The 25414-nt window shown below is 39.9% G+C and overlaps 1 protein-coding gene and 1 long non-coding RNA gene across 9 annotated transcripts; one reads left to right on the top strand and one right to left on the bottom strand.

The window, feature by feature from the left end:
* The first annotated feature begins 11156 nt into the window (after positions 1 to 11156).
* LOC113320524 lies at positions 11157 to 18003 on the top strand. 8 transcript variants are annotated; one of them, XR_003346152.1, is made up of 11 exons: positions 11157 to 11271; positions 11407 to 11479; positions 11667 to 11769; positions 11942 to 12250; positions 12510 to 12587; positions 12727 to 13033; positions 13650 to 13764; positions 13842 to 13935; positions 15183 to 15238; positions 17170 to 17235; positions 17575 to 18003. It is a non-coding gene; the product is annotated as an uncharacterized LOC113320524 (long non-coding RNA). The 8 variants fall into 8 exon arrangements; XR_003346150.1 differs by having other exon boundaries at positions 15183 to 15247; XR_003346147.1 differs by lacking the exons at positions 17170 to 17235; positions 17575 to 18003 and having other exon boundaries at positions 11942 to 12061; positions 12234 to 12250; positions 15183 to 15454.
* Positions 18004 to 18569: 566 nt separating this feature from the next.
* On the bottom strand, positions 18570 to 22288 carry LOC113321596 (protein indeterminate-domain 2-like). The gene is made up of 3 exons (XM_026569476.1): positions 21500 to 22288; positions 21009 to 21408; positions 18570 to 19795 (listed from the first exon to the last, which is right to left on the bottom strand). The coding sequence occupies exons 1-3, from the start codon at positions 21714 to 21716 to the stop codon at positions 18847 to 18849; spliced, it is 1566 nt and encodes a 521-aa protein (XP_026425261.1). The 5' UTR covers positions 21717 to 22288; the 3' UTR covers positions 18570 to 18846.
* Between the last annotated feature and the right edge of the window lie 3126 nt (positions 22289 to 25414).

Here is a 25414-nt window from a genome sequence, read left to right as displayed (position 1 = left end):
TTGGAAACTAAACTTGACAAACAATATTGAGATAGCAACACTTGCGAGTTCGACAGAGCAGTGCTCTAACAATATTGAAATGAAGGTATATTTCATTTGTGTATAACAAGCTAAGACCATGTAGCGGGGGAGATTAATTGCTTTATTTTTAAGCAGACTTATAGCTTGAATCTTAAATCAGGTTTTCATCTAACGGTGAATATTGAATGCTTTGTTAATAAGCTATCTTAGCTTTGATTGTAAGCAACCCTGATTTGAAAAAATACATAAGGGAGAACTCTAGCAACTAGAAAACCTAATCACGATACTTTCCTGTGTCCTAGTTGCGTACTAGAGTCGATTCTCCTTTAACCTAAGTTTTTCCAAAACCGTATTAGGTTTAGCGACTTGAAGACTTCATTAAGGATTCGTGAAGCCGGGTCAAACTATTTTCTCTATAGTTGCGTATTCTGATCTTACTTGTTATATCGTATTGAGTATTATCTTCTCTAAGATTTTCTCGAGATTTATCTCCGATAGGTAAGATATAAAAAGTAATCACAAAGTTCTTCGCCCCAGACTTTGTGGTTCCACAGTAACTTTTTCTAGTCCCATATAGTTAAGTTATTGCGAGGTGATTGATATTTCTAGGCTGCTCTCCGAAGGTATAAGACCGGATTATAAATTGCTTCATGTTCACCTTGATTTATCAAAAGACAAAACAAAAATTCACAGGTACTTCTGTCCGAGACAGATTTATCTATCGAAATAGACTTATCTATGTGAGACAAATTTGTTTAGAAGTCTTCAACTTTGGGTCGTAGCAACTCTTAGTTGTGGGTGAGATCAGTTAAGGGAATCAAGTGCGAGAATCCAACGTGGTTCTAGAGGCGTAAGGAACGCGACTGTACCTTAATCAGTGTGAGACTTGATTAGGGCTCAACTACATTCTAGTCCGAAGTTAACTTGTAGTAGGCTAGTGTTTGTATCGCATTAATACAATGTGGTGTTCAATTTGGACTAGGTCCCGGGGTTTTTCTGTATTTGTAGTTTCCTCGTTAAAAAAATTTCCGGTGTCTGTGTTATTTCTTTTCCGCATTATATTTGTTTATATAATTGAAATATCACAGGTTGTGCGTTGTTCAATCAGTTGATAAATCCGACCTTGTTTGTTTGATATAACTTGATTGACACTTGGGCATGGGTCTTTGGTACCGTCCAAGTTAGTTCTCATATCAATTAGGCTCACAGATTTCTATCTGTTCGATTTGCTGATTGCATTGAGAAATTGAGATAAAGCTCTTTGATATATCTCTTGATTGAGCTCGTTTTTAAGTTGGTGCTCTCGGAATTATATCGGAGTTTAGTCCATTCAGATTGTCGAACGAATTATTCAGCGTGGTTTTTGTACCCCCGCTTTTTTAATATTATGCCCACAACGTTGTTGAATAGTCTTTAAACATGTATTTTCACTCACCAGGTACTCCCATTGGCTCCATCACCATTACCTCCGCACTCCCAAAACTTTCTCCACCTCCTATATCACTAACTTTTGTATCACTCCCATAATTCAATCACACCTCCTGCCCCAAACATCCACCACCGCCACTACCACAACAAACACCAATACCAGTACTGCAACATCCACCGCCAATAACACCTTCGCCTGAAATGGCAAGAACATGAAATAATTTGCATGTTTTAGAGATGAGTCTCAAGTGAAAATCGAAACAAACAAGGAAATCAAGTTGAATCAACGCCAAAAATCAAATTTAATGTGGATTTCAATGAGATTTGGTAATATTGGCTACTACTTACAATGACGGTAAGAAATAGAACTTATCTTTCAATTCGATTGTGATGATTCTATATTCAGATCCACTTACTTACAAATTGATACAGATAAGTGTTTATGAACAAACATCGTTATCATTGTGTTTGAGGGTGAAAACAGTTTCTGCTGGTTTCGGTAATTTCATGTGTGTGGGTGAGAAACGAGTCTAAACCTTAAATAATGTACTGCACGGGAGTACTTTAGATTCGAGAGATTAATCTGTACAAATCCGGCCTAAACCAATAAATGGCCGTTACAGACTTGCTTCGGTCACAAAGTGAAGGAGAAGGGTTGGTTTTTTTTTTTTGGGGGGGGGGGGGGGGGGGAATCAAAGAGAGTGTTGAAACCAGAATAGTTGATTCTGGAAGAGTAGTTGTGCGGCGACTTGTATCAGAAAGTGAAAGCTAACGGATGGGAAAGCTAACAGATGATTTCTGAGTGTTGTATGTTCCTGACCGAAACTTGTGTTTGGTGGAAATAGGTGAGACCTATTTATACAAGTCGCAACAAAACGTACCCTGGTCTCGTAAGAATTGGAAACAGTTTGAGTAAATGGAAGGAAACAGTAATGGGTAACGCCTGGAATTGATGTTCCATAATGAAGGAAACGTTTTACCATTACTCCTTGTATTTACTAGCCGCCTCATTCTTATGACACTTTCTAGTAACGAGCGTAATGTACGCCGCACCCTGTAAACCGCCAAACCAATACCTTAATGAGCATCCCCCATTTTGTGACATGTGTTGATATCTCAAGTTTTTTCGTGGAAAACATGTAGCATGTTGCTGCTGTTTGGCAAGTGGATATTGGGAGACTTGCCGGCTCGGTAGTGACCCTCGACTTTGCATCTCGAGAGGAAGGGTAGCCGTTGATTATTGCAACCCTTCGTTTGGTAGCCAACGGTATGAAAGCATGGCCGGCATGGCTTTGTCATGGTTAGGTGTGGCCAAGCTAGGATTTTGGCATAGTTTAGGCGCGGCCAAGAACTAGAGTTTTGGCATAGTTTGGGCGTGACCAAAATTAGGGCTTGGTGTTGGGCCAAAGGTTGCCACGCGTTAGCTGGTGACCTTGGACGGCTAAGATCTGCATCTTAGATGGAAGGGTGGTTGTTGATTGTTGCAACCCCTCGTTTTGGCAGCCAACGACGTGAAGGAAAGGCTGGCATGGTTTTGGCAGGGAGGTGTGGTAGGCATGCCTTGGCGGAGATGTGGCTGGCACGACAGGCCATTGGCACGTGGCATGGTTGGCATGCCTTGGCGCGGATATGTGGCTGGCACGGCATGCCATTGGCATATGTGACATGGTTAGCATGCCTTGGCGTGGAGATGCGGCATGGTTGGCATGCCTTGGCGCGGATATGTGGCTGGCACGGCATGCCATTGGCACATGTGACATGGTTAGCATGCCTTGGCGTGGAGATGCGGAAAGGCATGCCATTGGCACATGCGGCATGGTCAGCAAGCCTTGGCGCGGAGATGTGGCTGCCACGACATGCCATTGGCATATGTGGTATGGTTGGCACGCCTTGGCGCGGAGATGTGGCTGGCACAGCATGTCATTGGCACATGTGGCATGGTTAACATGCCTTGGCGCGGAGATGTGGCACGACATGCCATCGGCACATGCGGCATGGTTGGCAAGCCTTGGCGCGCAGATGTGGCTGGCACATGCGGCATGGTTGACATGCCTTGGCGCGGAGATGTTGCACGGCATGCCATCGACACATGCAACATGGTTAGCAATCCTTGGCGCGGAGATGCGGCTGGCACGGCATGCCATTGGCACATGCGGTGCGGCTGGCATGGTTGGCATGCCTTGGGTGGCGAACTTGGAAAGTTGATATCTTCATCTCAAATGGAAGGGTAGCCGTTGATTATTGCGACCCTTCATTTTGGCAGCCAGCATCGTCCATGACTTTGACATGTGTTAGGCGCGGCCAAAATTAGGGTTTAATACAAACCGTGATGTTTGGCCTTGGGCCGGAAGTTGCCATGCGTTAGGTGGAAAACTTGGACAGTTGAGATCTGCATCTCAGGTGGAAGGGTAGCCTTGGCGCGGAGATGTTGCACGGCATGCCATCGACATATGCGGCATGGTTAGAAAGCCTTGGCACAGAGATGCGGCTGGCACTGCATGCCATTGGCACATGCGGTGCGGCTGGCATGGTTGGCATGCCTTGGGTGGCGAACTTGGACGGTTGATATCTTCATCTCAGATGGAAGGGTATCCGTTGATTATTGCGACCCTTCATTTTGGCAGCCAGCGTCGTCCATGACTTTGGCATGTGTTAGGCGCGGCCAAAATTAGGGTTTAATACAAACCGTGATGTTTGGCCTTGGGCCGGAAGTTTCCATGCATTAGGTGGAAAACTTGGACAGTTGAGATCTGCATCTCAGGTGGAAGGGTAGCCGTTGATTATTGCGACCCTTCGTTATGGCAGCCAGCGTCGTGCATGGCTTTGGCATATGTTAGGCGCGGCCAAAATTAGGATTTAGTACAAACCGTGATGTTTGGACTTGGTCCGGAAATTGCCATGCGTTAGGTGGCAAACTTGGACGGTTGAGATCTACATCTCAGATGGAAGGGTAGCCGTTGATTATTGCGACTCTTCGTCTTGGCAGCCAGCGTCGTGCATGGCTTTGGCATGTGTTAGGCGCGGCCAAAATTAGGATTTAGTACAAATCGTGATGTTTGGCCTTGGGCCGGAAGTTTCCATGCGTTAGGTGGCATACTTGGACGGTTGAGATCTGCATCTCAGATGAAAGGGTAGTCGTTGATTATTGCAACCCTTCGTTTTGGCAGCCAGCGTCGTGCATGGCTTTGGCATGTGTTAGGCGCGTCCAAAATTAGGGTTTGAATGAACCGTGATGTTTGGATTTGGGCCACAAGTTTCTATGCATTAGGTGGCGAACTTGTGTGGCTGAGATTTGCATCTCAGAAGGAAGGGCAGCCATTAATTATTGCAACCCTTCGTTTTTGCAGCCAACGTCGTGCATGGCATGTTGGGACGACTGACATGGTCGGTATGCCTCGGCGCAGAGATGCGGCTGGCACGGTATGCCATTGGCACATGTGGCACGGTTGGAATGCCTTGGCGTGGAAAGGTAGCACGACATGCCATTGACACATGTGGTGCGGCTGGCATGGTTGGCATGCCTTGGCGCGGAGACGTGGCTGACATGGTTTGCCATTGGCACGGTGGTGAGGCAGGCATGGTCGGCATGCCTTGGCGCGGAGACATCGCTGGCACGGTGGCGTGAGAATTAGGGTTTGGTATGTACGAAGATGATGTCGGTCAATACTAAGGGTTCTGCCGTGGAACATGACACATGTATAAAAAAAAAGGTACCCTGGTAATTCTTACGTAGGCATGTTGATTGAATCAATAAATGCGCTAGTGTTCGTAGTGACGTCATGTCAGATATAAGGTTTTACAATTTTAACCCTAAGATAAAAACCACCATCAACATTAAGTCCCCTGCTTAGCTCGGAACAGGAGCATTGTTGCGAGGTAAGCATAAGATGGTGACAGGTAAGGACAAAATCAAAATGGCAATTTACAAAAAGATGGTCAGGAAGACCCGGCTAACCTTTTTCGGGAAGTAAGGAGAACCCGTGATCCTTGCATTTGGCGGCTTTGCATAAATTCTGCTTGTGGCACTGCAAGTTGAGCGGCGGAGTGGTAGACGCGATCGCTGATGCAAGATGTTGTCCTCGGTCTGGAATGGTCGTGCGTCCTCTGAGCTACGCTTACAAACGCAGAACGGAGTCGCTAGCGTAGATTTGGCATGAAGGGAAGTCACTAGTATTGGATTGGCTTGGAACGATCCGTCAACATTGGTCGGCTTGGACTTGGAGTCGTTAGCATTGGTTGGCTTGGAATGGAGCCGTCAGCATTGGTCAGCTTTAGATGGATTCTTCAGCATTGGTCGGCTTGGTATGGAGCCGTCAGCATTGGTCGGCTTGGAATGGAGCCGTCAGCATTGGTCGGCTTGGAATGGAGTCGCTTGTGTTGCGCGGCTTGGAGTGGATCAGCAGGCGTTGCGCATCTTGTAGTGGAGCTAGCTTGAGTTCCTTGGAAGGATGACGACTAGCTTCAGTTCCGTGGAAGGATTACGACCGTCTTCAGTTCCGTGGAATGATGGCAACTTTGTATAAATTAGGGTTTGGCATGCTGAAACCCTAATTAGCGCCCTTTACTAGAATCGTTGTAGAATTCTCGTACGAACTCGGATTTTGACGGTCCACCATTCCATTTATATCGGAAAATAATTTCCTATCTCCTGCGTAGTAATATTAAGGTTTTGAACTCGTTTAGGAGGTGAAAACAGCCCGACATTAAAATTCATGAGGGATGCTGCGGGACCGAGGTGGCATAGTCGCGCCCAGTCATCTATTCATGGAGCAAGAAGGAATCTTCATTCTGTTCAAACTCTAAAAACTCCGTCCGCATGAAAAGAGGTATCCACCCTCTTCTGTTGCTCGTCTGGATCCGTGCTTTCGTCTGCAGTGTCTCTCCAGTGGATTCCAAAATTTACCAAAACTCCACTGCATTCTTGGGATGGATGGATGAAATATATGCTCGGCAATGATCATGTCAGGGCTAATCTTGGAGATTGTGGTTGCGTTGTTGGTCCATCCTTGATTTTAGGTTGTTCAGTGTCTGGATCTTCTGATCGCGATGATGATATGTCGTGGATGATTGCATGGTAGAAATCTTCCGAAGCCATATGATGAAATAGATGAGTTGGGAGACATTCTGTTGCCGATGTGCTGCTATCAAGTCTTCAAGGAATTTGCCCCAGGAGACACCCTTCGAACCAGCTTCTGAATCTTGGATTATTGTATGGAATGGGATTGTAACACCCAGTGTATTTAGCATGGCGCATGAAAAAGATGAGCCATGGCCCGAGATTGAGGATTCATTAAAGATTCATTTGCATAGTAAGATGCATTTGTCCCGGAGCCAGTGTTGCATCATTTATGATGCATTAGGCCAGTTGGGTCGGTGGCGTTGAGCGTTGCAGCGCAATCATTGCGCACAATCATTATGCATCAGGACATATAGGGCTGGCAGAACGACTAATGCACAATCATTGTGCATCAGGCAAGAGAGTGCTGTCCAAAAGAGTGTTGCGCAATCATTACATGCAATCATTGCACACAATCATTGTGCATCAGGACATAGAGGGCTGGCAGAACGAGTAATGCACAATCATTGTGCATCAGACCAGAGAGGGCTGCCCAAAGGAGTGTTGCGCAACCATTGTGATGAATAGTGAAACAGGCATATCAATATGGTCCCCTTTCCATACTTGTAGAAATGTCAATAAGACATGTATAGGGAAGGGTGGTGAGTTGCGAATGAACACAATCATTACGAAGTAAAGCAATCATTGCGAAGTAAAGCAATCATTACGAAGTAACGTAATCATTACGATGAAGCGCAATCACTGTGAGCAATCATTGTGCACAATCATTGTGCATCAGGACATAGAGGGCTGACAGAACGAGTAGAGCACAATCATTGTGCATCAGGCCTGAGAGGGTTGGCCAAAAGAGTGGCGCGCAATCATTGCGATGAATAGTGAAGCAGGCATATCAATATCCTCCCCTTTCCATACTTGTACAAATGTCAAATTAACATATATAGGGAGGGGTGGTGAGTTGAAGGTGCATATGCGGACCATGTACCAAGTAAGCTTCACAGCTTAGTCGAAAGACTATAAATGATGCCTAAGGCTCATTTATAGTTGCGTAACCTTGCGAAGAGGGCATTTGATGCTTAGGAATCACTGTGCCATGTCGCGGACCCGATGATGCATAATTATTGTGCATCATGACGGAACGACTTATGCGTACTAGGTCATTACCATTTTTGCTAGGCTACGGCCTTGCAAACGAGTTGGTTAAGCTTCTGTCCCTTCGAGTATGAACTACGGTATGTGCTTGATCCCTTTAAAGTAGGGAAGGGTACGTAGGCACCCGCAATGAGTTGCAGCATTGCCGGTCCAGCACCTCAGATGGTTGGCCTTGGGCTGGAATTTGCCATGCGTTAGGTGGTAAACTTGGATGGTTGAGATCTGCACCTCAGATGGAAGGTTAGCCGTTGATTATTGCGACCCTTCGTTTTGGCAGCCAGCGTCGTGCATGGCTTTGGCATGTGTTAAGCGCGGCCAAAATTAGGGTTTAGTACATACTGATGTTTGGCCTTGGGCCGGAAGTTGCAATGCGTTAGGTGGCAAACTTGGACGGTTGAGATATGCATCTCAGATGGAAGGGTAACCGTTGATTATTGCAACCCTTCGTTTTGGTAGCCATCATCGTGCATGGCTTTGGCATGTGTTAGGCGCGACCAAAATTAGGGTTTGCATGAACCGTGATGTTTGGCTTTGGGCCACAAGTTGCCATGCGTTAGGTGGCGAACTTGTGTGACTGAGATTTGCATCTCAGAAAGAAGGGCAACCGTTGATTACTGCAACCCTTCATTTTGGCAGCCAGCATCGTGCATGGCATGTTGGGACGGCTGGCATGGTCAGCATGCCTCGGCGCGGAGATGCGGCTGGCACGGCATGTCATTGGCACATGTGGCACGGTTAGCATGCCTTGGCGTGGAAAGGTTGCACGGCATGCCATTGGCACATGTGGTGCGGCTGGCATGGTTGGCATGCCTTGGGGCGGAGACGTGGCTGACATGGTTTGCTATTGGCACGGTGGTGCGGCAGGCATGGACGGCATGCCTTGGCGCGGAGACGTGGCTGGCATGGTTTGCCATTGGCACGGTGGTGTGAGAATTAGGGTTTGATATGTACGAAGATGATGTCGATCAATATTAAGGGTTCTGCCGTGGAACATGACACATGTATAAATAAAAGGTACCCTGGTAATTCTTACGTAGGCATGTTGATTGATTCAATAAATGTGCTAGTGGTCGTAGTGGCGTCATGTCAGATGTAAGGTTTTACGATTTTAACCCTAAGCTAAAAACCACCATCAACACATTGATACTAGGTTCTTCAAGATGGATCAAATTGAAATTGAAATAAAATCTAATGTCTTTAATGCTCAACATATCAGAGTTTTAGGGTTTTTGATTGGCTCCTGAATCTGTTGCAACAACGAAGGTGGTGGTGATTGCTGTCGTCGGGGGAAGAGGTGAAAGAAAAAAATTATTGGAGAAAAAGCATAAGAAACAAAGATTAAAAGAGGAAGGGTAAATATGAAAAGAAGAGAAAACGTTAACGTACCCAAATGGGCTTATAGATGGAGGGTATATTTATTGTATGATAACGGTATTTATGAAGCCCATCAAAACAACAAGTATTTATTCAATTTTCACTATTCTTTGTTGCAGTTGGCATTGTTTTTGAATATCGGATGTAATGATCGGCATTGAAAAATAATGCCGACGGCAAAAAAAAAAAGTATCCCCAATTTATATGGGTATCCCCGAATTTTTCAACCATAATTTAACTTAAAATGAGCTCGGATCACAACGGTTGGAGTACTCTGTCACCCCACCATGGACTCGATCATCTAGTCCTATAATGATCAATTAGTACAGTTCCACTAAAAAAATAGGGAATTTAAAAAATACTCTCGTTTTTTTAAATTTTTCTAAAGTACTCTTTTTTGACAATTTTTTTCAAGTATTAGTTTCCATCCAGTTAAATGTTAGGTGAAAATTATCTCACATATTAAAGGTCTTATCTACCCTTGAACACATCTACGTGGTAGGGAGAGTAAATGATTCGACGATCCTGAAAGCGGTGTAACGAACCTGAACCAGGCTCGATGTACCTGAAAGTTGTGTAACGATCTTGGATAGGACTCAACTAACCTGAAAAACGTTGTAGAAGGTTGATTCTCCACCAATAAAAAATCCCAAGATACTTGAAAATAAAGAACTCTTTTGGAAAGTGATGTAACGAACCTGAAAATGGTGATAGGATCCTGAACCGAACTGGTCGAACCTCAAATGATTTAGAAAGTCAACGTGCCAACAGGTAGAGGCTAAATAAGCAAATTTTAAAAAAGTAAATTAGTGTTGACTACCATAAAAATTCCTTCGTGTCACGCAGGAGGATGATAGGGAAAGGACTAGTATCCAAAACAAAACAAAACAAAAGAAGCGGAAAGTAAAAAGAAATGCGGGCGGAAATACAAATCGTCTCTCTCGATTGTTGAATTCGACGAACTTCCATCCTCGGCTGGTTTCTTCTCTCATATTGAATCTAAAAGTATTCCTGGGGTAATTACAATCTCATTCACATATCCCATCTTTCATTTGGCATTAACATCACTTAATTTTCTCTTAATTGTTCGGAGTTTAGGTATTTCATGGTTGCGTTAAACATTGGAAATGTTTTTCCAAATGGAACCCTTGTAAAGGTGGTCTCGACTATTTACAGGTTTCATTTCACCTACATCACTCTCATTTATTCATTCAATTTAGGGTTTAGGGTTTTATTACGTACTGAAATTGTAATTACAGGAAAGAGCAGGGTCGTCTATTGTGGAGGCTATGTTGTCGAGAACAGCACCTGTGTTTTACGGTGATCTTAGAAGTCATGAGCGGGTAATACTTATATCATTCTTAGAACTGTTTTTTGCATTTTGAATGTGTAAGATAACTAGAATTCATGCATTGTATTGCAATTTTGCGCATATTATTGTAGGTTCCGCTGCTGTTCTCTGTTTTCATTTCAACTTGTAAAAAGCTAACAAGTTCTGATAATGGTTCTGGAGTATCTGTTGAGCAAGAAGTTGTTGGAGTGACAGAGCCTACCTTAGAAGAAGAAACTTGTTTGCCTTCTACCAGTTCTCTTCATCAAGTCTACTTAGCGCAGGTTGTATTGCTTATCTGTCTATGTGTCCAAGCTTGACTTTGTTGGCTGGCAAATAAAGGATGAGATCCAAAACAGTGGGGCATTACAGCTAAGTGGCCCACGCGTGTTTATTCTCAGCCCTTGTTTTCCAACGCTATGTCAAGTGCTGCGTCGAATGGGATACAAAATTTGTTGGTCTTGGTGTTTGTTTTCAGTTGGTTGAAGTCTGACTTAAGGGTGCTTTTATGATGTAGGTGCCAATTGTAAATTTGGAGAATAAGGAGAAGTCTCAGTTGGAAATTCTACGAGAAGACATTCAAATGGTTTGCATTCATTTCATGTTGAGCTTTCTGCTTGCTTATTTTTTGTTTCGATATGGTAGATAACTTTGCTAAAGTAAGAAGAGCTCAGTACCAGTAAAATGTATGCACTTCTACTTGGTGTCGTGTGGATTTGGTGAAAAGTTGATTTAGGCAGTATTGGTTTTGTTTTGGTTTGTGGATGCAGCCAAACTTCTAAAGGCAGAAACATTAACTTCTATCAACTTGTGGATGAACAATGCAAAATCAAGGTCTAGTACACATTATGATCCAGACCATAACCTACTATGTGTGGTTGATGGATACAAGGTACTCAATTATGTCTATCTTGGTTGATTAGTTTCAAAGTAGTGATATTCAACTTAAAGTTTATAATGGTTGCCCAAGTTGTTGGATTACTACCAAATTGCCCACTGATTGTCATCTGTTATTTCTCCATCTCAGTTGTTCTGTAGCCGCCTTCTGCGGTTTCATCATTATATCCAATGCCTATATACAGTGGGGCCTCAAATCACAGGTATGGTAACTCTCTATCGTCAATCATGTGAAAGATAAGTTACTGATGTCGTTTAAGTTTTGGTTACTTTTGGGTCCGAGGACCAGAAACAAATCGTCATTTTTTGAAGAAACTGGATTTGTCTCATATTTCTTATTCTGCATGCTATACTTATACTACTTTCTGTTTGGTAATTGTGTTGGTCTAGAAAAGCCAGACTTGTCAACTCATTCAAGAGTGCAGAACTCTATGATGTACTCCCAAAAAGTTACTCTGCAAGCGGGTGATGCACTTTTCATTCCTGAAGGCTGGTAATAATTTTGTTTCTTCCATTTTGCATAAAATTTTTTTCGACGTTGAGTTTGTACATGTTTGTATGATTGTTGAGGGCACATTCTTCTTGCAAATGGCACGGTAAAATTTTGGTCAGATACATTTGTAATTTGAATTACTCAAGGAGTGTTTGCATTCTCATCTGAACAGGTTGCACCAAGTGGATAGCGACGAGGTCACTATAGCTGTTAACATCTGGTGGCGATCTAGTATTATGACTAGTTTACCAGAACACATGGATGCATATTATCTACGCAATATCTTAAGAAGGTCTTTGTTTTCCTTAAGTTAATCATCTTTCTTATCACCTTCTGTTTTTGCTTGTTAGTAGTCTGTACTTGGAAGATGGAACTTCCATGAATTGTCGCTTAACTGATGACTGACTTCCCTTGTTTATTTTCCATTTTTCGAATTGTTTTCCACATCAATAATTCGTGCAAAGATACCAACACGGAAATGGTAAGCAGTATCTTGCTTGTCCTGCATTTACATTTGGCTTTTCTCTATGCATGATATCAAATTTTAGTACAGACGGCTTTGCTTTACTACAAACTCGATGTGTTAATAATATACATGACATAAATTGCTCTTCCCATTTGAGTCATGATAAAATGTGGTTAGACATCACGTGCGACCAAAATATATCGATTTTTCCTTCCCTCATTTATCAACGACATTTTTACTATGAGTAATGTTTCTTGGAATGACTGTAGAACAGGTTCAAATGTGATATCAAACTTCAATTAGTATTGAGAATTCCGGACAGGAGGATTCTTCCTGGTTGACAATGGACAAGGTTATTTTATGTCCTTACGTGAAATCTTCCATATAATTTGTCTTTTTTTTTCATTGATGTCAATTGTGACTAACTTCACGTAAGGAAACTAGCCCCTTTTTAGATACTTGACATCCAAAACTTTGTCTTGTCGTGGCAGGTCAGCGTGAGCGCGATCTAGAAAAGAACTCTTACAGTGAGCAGTCGCAGGGACCATAAAAAATAAGAGGATAACGATACAGCAAATGGACACAGTTTCCCCGCAAGCTCTTCATCAACTTGTTTCTTTAGTTCATGATGGAGTGAACATTGCTAGTCAAAGTGAACAACTGCAATCAACACCAACGGAAGATGAATGCAAGAAGGATGTTCATCCTAATTCATTTTGCGCGGAAGAAGATCCAGTTGCTAAGGTCATTTCGACTCTGGAGCCACTTCAACTTCAAAATGTCTTGCTTGGCATGGTGGTAGGTTTGACACTTATACTGGTCCCGTCAATTTCAAATTTTCATGAGCACTGGTCATTCTAGCATCTAGTGTTATGTTTATAGCTAGATTCAATCTGTTTGTATGTCTACAACAGTGTATCTAATAGCTGTGGACATAAGAAAAAGCAGATACACAGTGCATGTTGGGAACACAAGTAGTGAAGCTAAAACAAAATTATATTTTGTCTGTATTTTGGGTATATACCTTTACGCTCGTATTGTCTATTTAGCACAGGTTCGGTTGTTTTTGATTCTTAATAAGCCTGGGCACTCAAGTGATTCAAAGTGCAGATTGTGGTATGAAATGCAAACTAGTGTTGAGAGTTGACCCTTATCTTCATTATTCTCTTCTATTCCGAGATGTTTGCGTTTCACTTCGAATAATTGTCAATGTATATACTAAACATGGAAAGTTTCTAATAAGTTAACCATATCAAAGAACTTTTTGTGCGAACCAAGTGCTTTACGAAAATGTTTAGCTGAGGTTGACGGATGAGTGTGTTAACAATCTTGCTGACTTGAATATCAACTCCCCTTCACTCCCTTATCCCTGGGGATTGGCAACTAATAAGTTTTTTCTTTTTTTCTCTTCCAGCATAATTTTCCAAGAATGTTGGAGGCTCTAATACTGCAAATGCTTTCACCTGCGTCAGCAGAAGTACTGACGAGGAAGTTTGATGAACTAGATCAATTGACGAGTCAAGAAACCGGTACATACAAACTCTTGCGGCACCTATTTGGTTCCTCCCTCATAAAATTAAACCTCACTTTTTGTTCTTACTTACAGGGATGAATTCTACCAGGCTGTTTATGGTGTTTTTGATGATCAATTTGCGGCTATAAGTGCTGTTTTGAATGGATAAGAGTCATTTGCACTCCAGGTGATTGTTTACTCTATTGGCTGATTCTTCTTTATGAATAGTCTAATATCTGCCGTTTCTGCAATAATTACTAGCTTATCAAATAAAAACCCTTCCTGTGGTGTAACGTAAACAATCATCCTAAATATATATGACCATTCAGAAGTGGTATAACACCTGAAAAATTCTCTCATATGGCAAGTAGCATAATGAGTGTGATTTTCTGATAGTAGCATACTTGATTTTCTTTCCACGTGCCAACATATTACACAAATAGTTTCTATTTGGAACCCATCGTAGACCAAACTCTAGTGTTGCCCTAACTCGCTCTGCATGCTCACGTTTTTAGGATTCTGAGCACTGATTTGTCTGCAATTTTGGCCGCCGAATGGTTTCTTAGAGATGTGAAAGGAGAAAAAAATGTTCTCTTTGTGGATAAGCAGATTAAGATGGAACCATCAACAAGAAAATCACATATATTCTTTTTCTCTCTTTTCTGGGAGCGGTCCCTTATATCTATTGTATGTGATGCCTGCAGTGGATATAGTTGCACAAATATCCCCATCACATTTTAAGTTTCAAACTCAAATGAGCGTACATATATGAACAATTAACTATTGTTGTGAAAGTTGCACAACTAAGTAGATATACATCAAATGATTAGTCATATGTGTGAAATTATGGGTTGCACTGATACCTGAGGATTATGTTGCCCCGTATCGGATACGATACCCTTGGATGCTTCCCAAAAGGCTTATCAAAAATTTATTAGTTTTATGAAAGGTTTTTCCTTTAGATTTTTTTTAGGTCTCTCTTGCCTTGATGTGCTTTGTACATGTGAAGTGGAGAAACACTTCAAAAGAAAATGAAGGAGTTTACGCCCCTCATAAAGAGGGTTGAGAGAAGAGGAAGTTCGAAATTTGCTGACATTGTGGACTGAAATGTTGTGAGATATAGGTATACAATGAGTGTTTTTGGGATTAAATTGAATTTGTGTGCTCTAATACGTTGTTGATTCCTATACAATTACACTAACAAAATTATATGTATGGTGTATTGGCCGGTATCCGTATCAGCCATATTTTAAATTGCTGAATCTGATTCTCCTATACGTATCGGTATCGGACACCCTTACCAGTATCTATGCAACCCAGTCTCATTCATGTAGTATTCAACATCTTGTTGTGTTAGGTTGTGATATTTACTTTCCGGAAAATAAACAGATTGAGAAATTAATTCTGTTTTCTTTTTTATTGCTTGTTTCACAGGCGTTCAAGAATGTACTGGATAAATATTTGGGAGTAAATTTTGATGGACAAAAATTGTAAGTTGGGTGAGATATCTTATCTATCTGAAGTGGACTACACTACTTAGATTTGTTTCTCACTTGTTTTAAATTATTTAGGATGCAGAACAGTGTTAGGAATCAAATGTCTTGTCTTTGTCTGTAGTGGTACCTGCAATTGTTATCAATCAGTTTTGTGAAAGCATAATCATTTTCTGACTGAACGTATCAATATATTCTCTTTCCATTCTCTGATTTACTTACTGAAAACATTATTTTGTTTTTTAGGTTATGGTTATATGGTACATACTGTAATACAATACAAGCCAATACTTTGTTCTAAATTTGTTGCATTTTGAAGCTCTAAATGCGTTGACCCTTTATTCTGTTTCCTTGTTTTTACCTCTTGTTTGATCACGTAGAAATCTTTCCTTTTCTATCCAGTTATGTCATATACAGTCTAGCTAGCTACTCTTCGGTTTTAGGCCTGGGGTTCAGGTTAGAGTTCAGTTCACAACTTTCACTTTCAGTTTTTTTTGTCCTTTTTCCCTTCTCGATTGAGCAAGAAATTTAAGATGAACACCAAGGTCACTTTATTGTTTTTGTATTGAGCAAGAAATCTAAGATGAATACCAAGTCACTTTAGTGGGACTCGTACCATGACCTAGTAAGCTGAAAACTTGCACACAGCAAAATTCACACGACAAGGAGTGAACGTTACATGTATGTGTTACTATCCTGTCTAGGAATGAACTAGATTCTCCCAGAGCTTGGATAAGCAGTTAATCATGAACAAGACGAATCACCAGAACTTGCCTGACTAGTCTTGACAATGAGGATTTTTCTGGTTAATAAATATTTTCAGAATCAGATTATTACTGGATGACGTTGCCTCACATCAAAGAATAGTTACAGAAGCCTATATACGAAGACGCTAGGGGTTGAACATGTATGTTTTGTCATTTTATCTTTGGTTTCATGTTATTAGCTAGAAGTAACTGAATAGTAAGTAATAGTTGGATGGTTGTGAATGAAAGGAGCCTATGTACTTGAAATGGGAATTTTCAGCTGAAGCCGAAGAAAGAAAAAGAAAAGGATGGAGAAGAAAAAGCAAAGAAAATAAAAGCAAAGGTTTGGTAATTATTAGGTTTTAAGAACTTTGGAAGAGAGAAAAGAAAAGAAGTAAAAGGAGAAGGGGGGACTAAGGATGTTTTTCTGAAGGTGAGATTCCAAAAACAACTTTGGTAAGTATATTTGTGAGACCCGAGAAGAAGAGAAGAAGCTTTTGGTTTGTCTGGTTGTGAAGAGAGATATAAAGAGGAGAGGGGCAGTCTTTTTTAAGAGGCAAATGGGATGTTTTGTACCTTAATCCTGCAACTACCCCATATATACTTTCTAAAAGCTTGGATAGATATCCCATAATAATCCTGCCCTTCTTTCATTAATCCCTAGGCTTCTTCATTATTCTCCACTTACTTCAGATTTTTTGAATATTCGTTTTTTTTTTCTTCTTTTCTTTACGTCTTTGATGGTTCTTTTCTGGTTTAAGAATCTTAATCTTATCATTTATTTATATTGGAATAAAACTACGTGGAGTACTCGTATCATGAAACTCGTATCATGAAAAAGCCCTCTTAGTTCTAGACAGGGGATCATTTAAGACTCACGGCTCACCTTAAAGAGTTATTAGTTAAAGGGTTAACTATGATTATAGTAGATGTTTTTCTGGTAGGGGTGTAAATATTTTTCTTGTAATTGAAAGTGTTTTCAGAATACGAAGGAGGAGCAAACATGGTCCAAGTCCAAGTCAGTATGAGCTACTGACAGTAACGTTAGTGATGAGTATTTTGGTCTCTCCAGCATTAATAGTACTAAGTAGTTCCAGTACAATCTTTTGTTGATGGGTTAGAATCAGTTTCATTTTGACCACCATTAAATGAAGTCCATTTTTTTTTTTTTTTTTTTTGTAGATTTAATCAGATGTCGGTCTTACCAAGGAAGACGCTGGTAGTAGTACTGTCTAAGACGTATTCAAGGTAAAAAAAAAAGAAAAAAAGAGACCTCAAACTGCTAAGTGCTAACAGAGTCTAAAATCTTATATGGGCATCCTCAGTTGTTGAACTAGACACATTTTGATTCATTCACATGCAATTTTTTTCCCTTCAACTCTTGATGATCAAATAAAGTTGATGATCACAACATATCATTGGTATGCTCATTTTGTACTAACAGAAGTGGCGCAGTATCAAAAGGCTGCCTTTGTGGGGTTTTTCATGCACAGAATTTAAGAACACAAGAGAGACTAGACTAGAGAGAGGATTGTCAACGACGGCTATTGAGAAGATGCTCACTCTCTCTTATGTTCTTTTATGCAGCTGCAGCACTATCTTCCCGGACCACCAAAACACACAAATTACTAGAAGAAGAAGAAGACGAAGAAGATTGAAAATTGACTTGGATGCCTCAACTTTTCACTCACGCTCGCTTATATGTTTACCTCGAGTTCCATTCATCTTTAGAGAAAAGAAAGAAGCCTAGTGGTTTCTTTGGGTTAGGTTTTTCTTTTCTTTATAAAACTACTAGCTATCTCTTTTGTGTATCAAAACTGATCAAGTTTGAGGAAATACACGAAAAAGTCGAAGTTTCGAAATGAGTATTCATTATTGAGTACTTATCTACTTGAATGGCACGTGGTGCTCACAATAGCAATTTTGTGTGGACCATATACGTTTATCTTCGTTACATCTCTGTATGCTTAGTAATCTAGTGCAAGCATGATCCCAGGATACTGTATTGTTTCATGCATAAAATTCTTGGGACAATATATGTATCTGTTGGTTAAAAAATCTATGACATGGTTTGAATTCAGGTATGCTTAATTTTAAGTTTTTAACAAGGAAAAAGATGATGGAATATTTTTGTATTATCTTTGGTCTTTATCGAACAAGGCTGAGTCATTGTTGTTGTGGGGGGTTAACAAAAGGTACAATCGCCAATCCCGAAGTAATGCATGCCTGACTGATCCCACATTTACATTACATGTGCTTACGTACTCTCACCTTCTTTTATGAGTGTACAATATACACTATTTGTGGTACCTCATAACTTTTGATTCCCAGGTGAAGGAAAGATATATAAATCACGATGACCTTATTTACTACCTCAGTTCAGCACCATACTTATTTCCGGTGGTCTCTCTAGCAGTAGTGTTTTCCGTAGTCAAGGACTCCACAACGTGAGTCGGACTGAACAACTAGGCTTAATCTGGGGTCATGTACTCGTAAAACTAAGGCAAAGAAAACTAATCAATGCAAATGAGAAAGTTTTTGAATCAAAATCCATAAGAAGAAAAAAAATTACAGTGGTGGTGGTGGTACCACTGAAACCCTTGGTGATCAAAAGAAAAAGACCTATCTGCATGTCCATATATATAGAGAAGAAGAAAGTCTAGCTAGGTAGCTCTAGGCCTCTGCCAGACCTACTATATCTATCACCAAAATAGGGTAGAACTTTGATAGTGATAACCTCACCACCGGTGTCCTTAACAAGGGTAATTAAGGGAAACACAAAAAGTTCCCCATTTCAAAAAGATGCAGTAAGTTTCTTTAGTAAGTTCCACTTTTTACCCTTAAAGACGGTAATCTCCTTCAGCAATTCCTCCAAGCTCCAGCAGCAAACCCACGTTCATAAGCTCCAAAATCAACACCCCCTGTGTACGACAGTAAATCTGATTTCCTCACGTTCACGTTACCATTCATCTGGTTCATCTCGTTAACGTCAAGAACATTGGTGACAGAGTTGTGGTCAGCTGGTGCCAGACCTAAGAAGTCACGAGTCAGACGGAAGTCCTTTTTCTGCCACGTAGATTGGTTTGCTGAATTAGAAGTAGCAAATCCCAGAAATTCCTCCGATGGTGATGATGATAAACAGGTTTTGCCCATCTGACTCATAGACGATCCAGACATATGACCCACTGACTGAGTCTGCATGGTTGGTCCTCCAATGGGTCCCGCACCAACATTAGCAGCTTTTTGAAGAAGCGCAGTAGCTGACATGTACGAAGTAGACGTATTGCTGTTTGACACCATATTGTCTGAAAAATGACGAAGAAAGTTGGGTGTAAATAACGATTTCTGTTGGTCTGATATAGCAGCAGCAGCAGCAGTAGTAGTATTTGGAGATGGCAGTGGTGGTGATTCTTGATAAAAAGAAGAAATGGACGTTGGAATAAGAATCTGGTTGTTGTGCTGATTTTCAAGTTTGACTGGATGATCTGATGTTGGTGATGGGTGGTCAGCCCATGATGATGAGGAGGTGATTATAGAGATTGGTGTCGGGTTTGAGAAGTTTTGGTGGTGCTGCCCAGTGAATTGGTAACTGAGAGCAGATTGGGTATTATTAGATTGTTGGTGTTGGAAATGAAGTGATGAGTGAGTTTGCAGGGAGAGAGGCTCATTGTTGTAATGGTGTAATAATGGTGTCATTTGTGTTGATGTTGAAAAATTGTTAAGGTCTGAGGCAGATGAAGAAACTAGTCTTGCACTCTCTTCAGCTAATGCATCGCAGAATGCTCTGTGGGTAATGAAGCTGTCTTTCCTGTAAAACACAGAATGCCACAACACATTATTAGAAGACCCACAATTTCACAAAAACAAAATTACATAATGCTAATTAAACTACAAAATCCAACTGAAAAGGTTATTATTCTGATAAATAGTTTTAGCATGAAATAGGACGACGGACTAATTAGAAAAAGATCATGCAAAAGTTAGTAAAGCCAATAATCAAGGTACAGATGTTTAATTATTTTTTTTTCTCTAAAAGTTTATCTTGCATACGAATGATAATCAAAGAAAACAAATCCCAATGTCAAATATTTTTTTTGCAGAATTATGATGATGAGATTTTTCAGGCTTTAGAGGTCTACTACACAAGTTGTAATGTATAGATAGAATGATGAGAAACCAATTTTATAACCCTTTATTCAAACATGATAAATCCAGTAATATGTATGTATCGTAAGCACCACTTTCTTTTCTTATAGACAACTGCAAAAATTCATCATTTCTCTAGAGATTGCAGGCACTACTTTCAAATACACTAAATAACAAAAAGAAAAAAACAGGAAACAAATCTGAAAAAGAAAGCCCTTGCATGAGAATAGATAAAAGTAATAAGATTTTCATCAATGGTTTTATTATTATTCCTATGAATAGCATAGTGTTGTGTCCACACTTCAAAACCTATGAATAGCAAGTTTGAAGTCTAAATTCACACCAACTTAAGAGAAAACTAACTCTAAAACAGAACAGACTACCATTAACTACTGCTTAGTTTCATGTCTCTGGTCTTCATTTATTGTCTAGCTATCTTTGTCTTGGGCTAGACTTGCAGAGAACACTAGACCATTTCTCTTTCTTTCAGTGTCTTATAACAAAGACTCAGTCTTTAATGGTTTGTGTTACTTACCACTTCCATGAAACTTGTCAATCCATCTATCCATAATACGGACGTTAAAGTTTGTAAATCTATTCAATGTTGTTGTGTATTGAATTTTATACTAGGCATAAAGACAACCCAATAAATTTCCAAACCCTCAATGCAACAAAAAAAAAATCTACCTTGAGTTACTAATTTCAGACTCCATTAGATTCCAAAGGTTTGAAGAACACAAGTACCAGACAAAGAAACAATACAAATAACAGAGGATGATGTGTAGAAAATTTGAAAACTTTGGCTGAGACAACAAGACAACCATAACAGACCCAAAAGATCATTTTAAAAGAGAGAGAGTATAGATAAATGTTACCTAGCGAAAAGAGTACCACAGTCACACCTATATTCTTTAGTACCACAGTTTTTACTATGAGCTTTCCAATCAGATTGAACTGCATACTTCTTAGAACACTTCTCACACTTCCATTTCTTCTCACCATGTTTTCTAGAAAAATGTTTCTTGATTCCTGTTAAATCACCAAGTGCTCTAGAAGGATGGTGATGAATACAGGAAACTTCAGGACAAACATAGACCTTTTTCCTCACCACATCTGTGTTGCTTTTCTGTTTTAGTTTCCAGGGTAGATTGTGTCCTCTTCTATGAAGTTGAAGATTTTGATCCCTTTGAAACCCTTTGTTACAAACTTCACACACAAATCTATTTGTTGCCATTAACGTCGTTGGCGATAGTGCAACCACTTCAGCGTTCGGGTCTGTTCAAAAGAAGCAACAAAAATCGTTACAAATCTGGAGAGATTGTTAAAAAAGATGCAAAGAGAGAGCTTTATAGTATATCTATCATACCTGGGTTACCAGGGAGGTTTCTTTTCTTTCTGGTCTTAGTAGTAGTCTCTTCAGATTGTTGTTGGTGTTGTTCATGATGATGATCAGTACTTGAAGATGAGAATAAGATGGGGCTTAAATCTTGAAGTCTAGTGGTGGTATTATTATTACCATGAGAAGAACCAGCACTAACTTCTTCAGACAAAGAAGTAGAGTTTGAAAAAGTTTCAGGAAACATATCTTAAAAAGAGATAGAGAGAGTGATGAGGAAGAAACAAAATGCAAACAAAAAACCTAATAGGTATAACAATATCTTTGTTTGTTTCACCCTTTAAATACAAAACAAAGTAGCTAGCAGGTTTGAATACAACAAGAAAGAAAGACAGGGTTTTTGTTGAACAAACAGATGGCAGGGATACTTCAGAGAAAGGCAAGGCAGGTATATTATGCTGGGTTTTGGATTACTGATAAAACAAACAACAGTTCTCGTGAAGAGATAGAAAAAAAGAGATTTGTTATATATATATATATATATTTATGATGATGATGATGTTGATGAAAGATGAAAAATGATTCTTACTGAGTCACTATCTATTTCTGGATGTTTTGTCTGCAAATAAGACCAATACCAAAAAGAACACAACTCCAGTCTCTCTCTCTAAATATCAAACATTACTACACATGCAACCAAAACCCAGTAGGAATTTTGGGTCATTAAGCAAAGACTGATAATACAGAGGTTTCATGAAACAGGACCAATGTCCATCTCTTGTAGTAATGACCAATGTGTGTGTGTTATGATTGCAGAGACTAGCAAATTAAAGAAGAAACTCAAACTGAAAATAAAGCGAAAAATTCTTTAAGAGACTCAAAACCAAAAAGAGACCAAGAATATCCAAACCCCACATGACACCACTTGTATTTTGGGGCAATTTTGACTGCCACCCCCCAAAACATAATCCTGTTAAACTGCGCCCCCTCCCCCCATTTTAGAAATGTTTTATCCTAGCCCCCCCATTTCATTATTCATGACTGCAAATAATTCATACAAACAACATTTAGACCGAAATCTAGACATAAATATAAATTATCTTCAACTAGCACATTTAAACCTACCAAAGCATAAAACACAGTATATCCAACTGGAGAAATGGTGCTCGCCTGCCTGTGTGTAAAAAGGGTACCACCACCTCGTTTTAATCTTTACTTAACAATACAGGCATCATCATAAAGTAAAGCTGAAACAATTGTTCAATCAATTGATAACCACCACAAAAATAATTTCCATACGAGGCCATACCGATACCATTGATCAAAAGGTTTAACAACAGTCAATTTACGCATAATAAACATTTAATTCAAACAGTGATCATTCAAATCACCAAAACCAATTATTTTGTAACCCTCAAAATTAATTAAAATGGGTGGGGGTGGGGGGCAGTTTAACTGGATTATTTGTTGGGGGTGGCAGTCAAAATTGCCCAATATTTTGAATCAAAGAGGATTTTAAGTATAATATTTTAGTACTGTTTGGGTATGTGATGACGCTGGCACTTTTTGTCTTTTCCTATGTTGGTGTTATGAAACACCCAAACATTAGAAAGGACCTTGATTTGATAAATGGAATGATATTTAGGAAAAAGGAAGATAAGCTAAAGAAGAGATTAGAAGAAGACTAAGAAGCTTAGAAACCTTTTTTTAGGTTGTGGCGTAAACTATAAAGGCTATTGAGATTGAGATATGTAGATGCAGAAATATACTATGCTATGCTCTATCTTTTTCTTTTTTCCTCCCAAACTTCTTCTTTTCTAAAGATCAAATACCCACAAATGATTCATCGATTGACTTTTCTAGCCGGTGGATTAGTAAATAGTATCTGACTCATGACGGAGACGGTTCATTTTTACTTAAAATCAGTTCCGGTTTAAGTTTTGGCATTAAATTTTAAAGCTTTTTCGTTAATTCAAAATCTGACACATTTAAAGAAATGACACGATGCTGAAATAAATTATTGGTTATATCGCCCGATTCCAAAAAGTTGACTTTTTCGCGTGTTTTGAAAATAAAAACAGTTTTATTTATTTATTTTGATACGAAAATGGAAAATGAGAATAATCAAACGTATTTGGTTAGCCCTTTCTACGAGTTCAAAGTTGCACTTATATGATATGTGTTATGCTATCTCCTTATTTTCTATAGCCCATATTATAAGAGGTACGTTGTACTTGCACATGGTAATGAATTAACTTTGAATGAATGATTGTTTTAGTGTTCCGGGATATAATACTAAATTTGTGTACGACTCCTTCTCTCTCCACCTATCGATGTGTACGACTCCTTCTCTCTCCACCTAGCCTGATTTCCCTTTTCTCTGGTAGTTTCTAGTCGTTATCCTTGTTCTCCAGTGCTCTAACGACTATTTCTTCCCGGAACTCACCTGATTTCTATGACGGACCTCAACCATTTTTGAATCTTCTTGGTTGAATGTTCCTTCAGTTCTTGTCTCTCAATGAATATCACTACACCTAATCACAGTTGCTCCTGTAACTGCTTCAATCACACCGAGAATCACAGTTCCACTGCTTCAAGAATCACAGGTATCTCAAGCATCACAGGCATTGTTCAACTCACTATTTCCCCTGAGAATCACAGTACCATTCCTACCAAACAAACATACAATACAAAGTTTCAAGGCAGCATCAATCTTATTAGATGAGAATTTCAAACTTCCTCTGAGAATCATACTTCCCCTGAAAATCCTAGTTACGAGAAAAATACAACTATCTATAAAAAAATCCTAATTTGGATTAACTACCATAACAATACATACCAAACCCTTTTTGCATCCAATCTCAAAAATAATCTAAACCCAACTCTCCTTCTATATTCAATTTCTACGAAATCTTCTGATCATTTTTCATGGAACACCAAACCCCATCTCAAATCTAGTATTCAACAGATTAGTTTACCAAACACATCATACTCATAACATCAAGAAACACTCTATCCAAATTACATTCAAAATAACCAAACCCAAAAAACATAAATACCCTTATTCCTTACACACATAATCAACGGGAAAGAAAAGCATTCTGTTTCAACGGGAAAAAAAAACCATAACCCAAACTAGTCCAAAAAGTTAACAGTTCACAACCCATTCCCTAACCCAACCACAAATAAGTATCAACCATAAAGATTATACCATCCTCAAGATTGAAATAAAGCAAGAAAGGATTCAATTTTTCTTACTGCTGCAAGTGACGAGTCTTGCTTCGAGTACCATGGCTAACACTCCGATTCAGGCTACGAGTCATATGAATGGTGGACTCAACAGTTCGTCTCTTCGGTGTTGGAGTATGCTGATCACCCTCAGGATTCAAAGAGTCCATTGCATTGCTGCTGGAAGAATTGACAGGTACAGACTCGGGGGTTGCAGGTACATTCATTTATGGGACGAACTCGTGATAGGTTGGATCGGCGACTGGATTGGTGGTTGGATCGGAAGTTGGACTTCCCATTCCTGCAAAAATAGCACGGCCTATATGACTGGTGGATAGACAAAGTGCATCAATTACTGGAAAGCGCATAGGCTCATCATACTGCCAGGGTTGACCAGCCAACTGACGAACCATAAATCTTTCTTCTGCGGGGAGAGTAATGGATCTAAATCCAATTCTACTCAAGCCAGAAACCAAAAAGCAATCGGCAATAACAGCAACACCTTCATGCACCTGGAATGGTCCAAACTTGGGATGATAAGCATACATAATCCAATCACCTTTCACACTCAAACTGTGTTGATTAGAAGGAATTGGGGAATATGCACCATCTTCCACATCTACATCTTCACCCTCTTTATCTGGAGATTTCTTGTCTGCACCCTTTGCATGATGGCTACTACTACTACCTATCTCAGCATTTGCTCCTTGAACCACA

This window comes from Papaver somniferum, chromosome 11, assembly GCF_003573695.1.
Source record: "Papaver somniferum cultivar HN1 chromosome 11, ASM357369v1, whole genome shotgun sequence".
Taxonomy (NCBI): domain Eukaryota; kingdom Viridiplantae; phylum Streptophyta; class Magnoliopsida; order Ranunculales; family Papaveraceae; genus Papaver; species Papaver somniferum.
The sequence above is the reverse complement of the archived record's forward strand: the minus strand, read 5'-3'. Positions and strand labels throughout refer to the sequence as shown.

Excerpts from the sequence above, each read along its gene's own strand:
- LOC113321596 (XM_026569476.1), bottom strand. The coding sequence starts at position 21,716 with ATGTTTCCTGAAACTTTTTCAAACTCTACTTCTTTGTCTGAAGAAGTT. Across the intron at positions 21,409-21,499 it reads AAACCTCCCTGGTAACCCAG|ACCCGAACGCTGAAGTGGTT; the intron begins GTATGATAGATA and ends TCTTTTGAACAG. Across the intron at positions 19,796-21,008 it reads TGTGGTACTCTTTTCGCTAG|GAAAGACAGCTTCATTACCC; the intron begins GTAACATTTATC and ends TGTGTTTTACAG.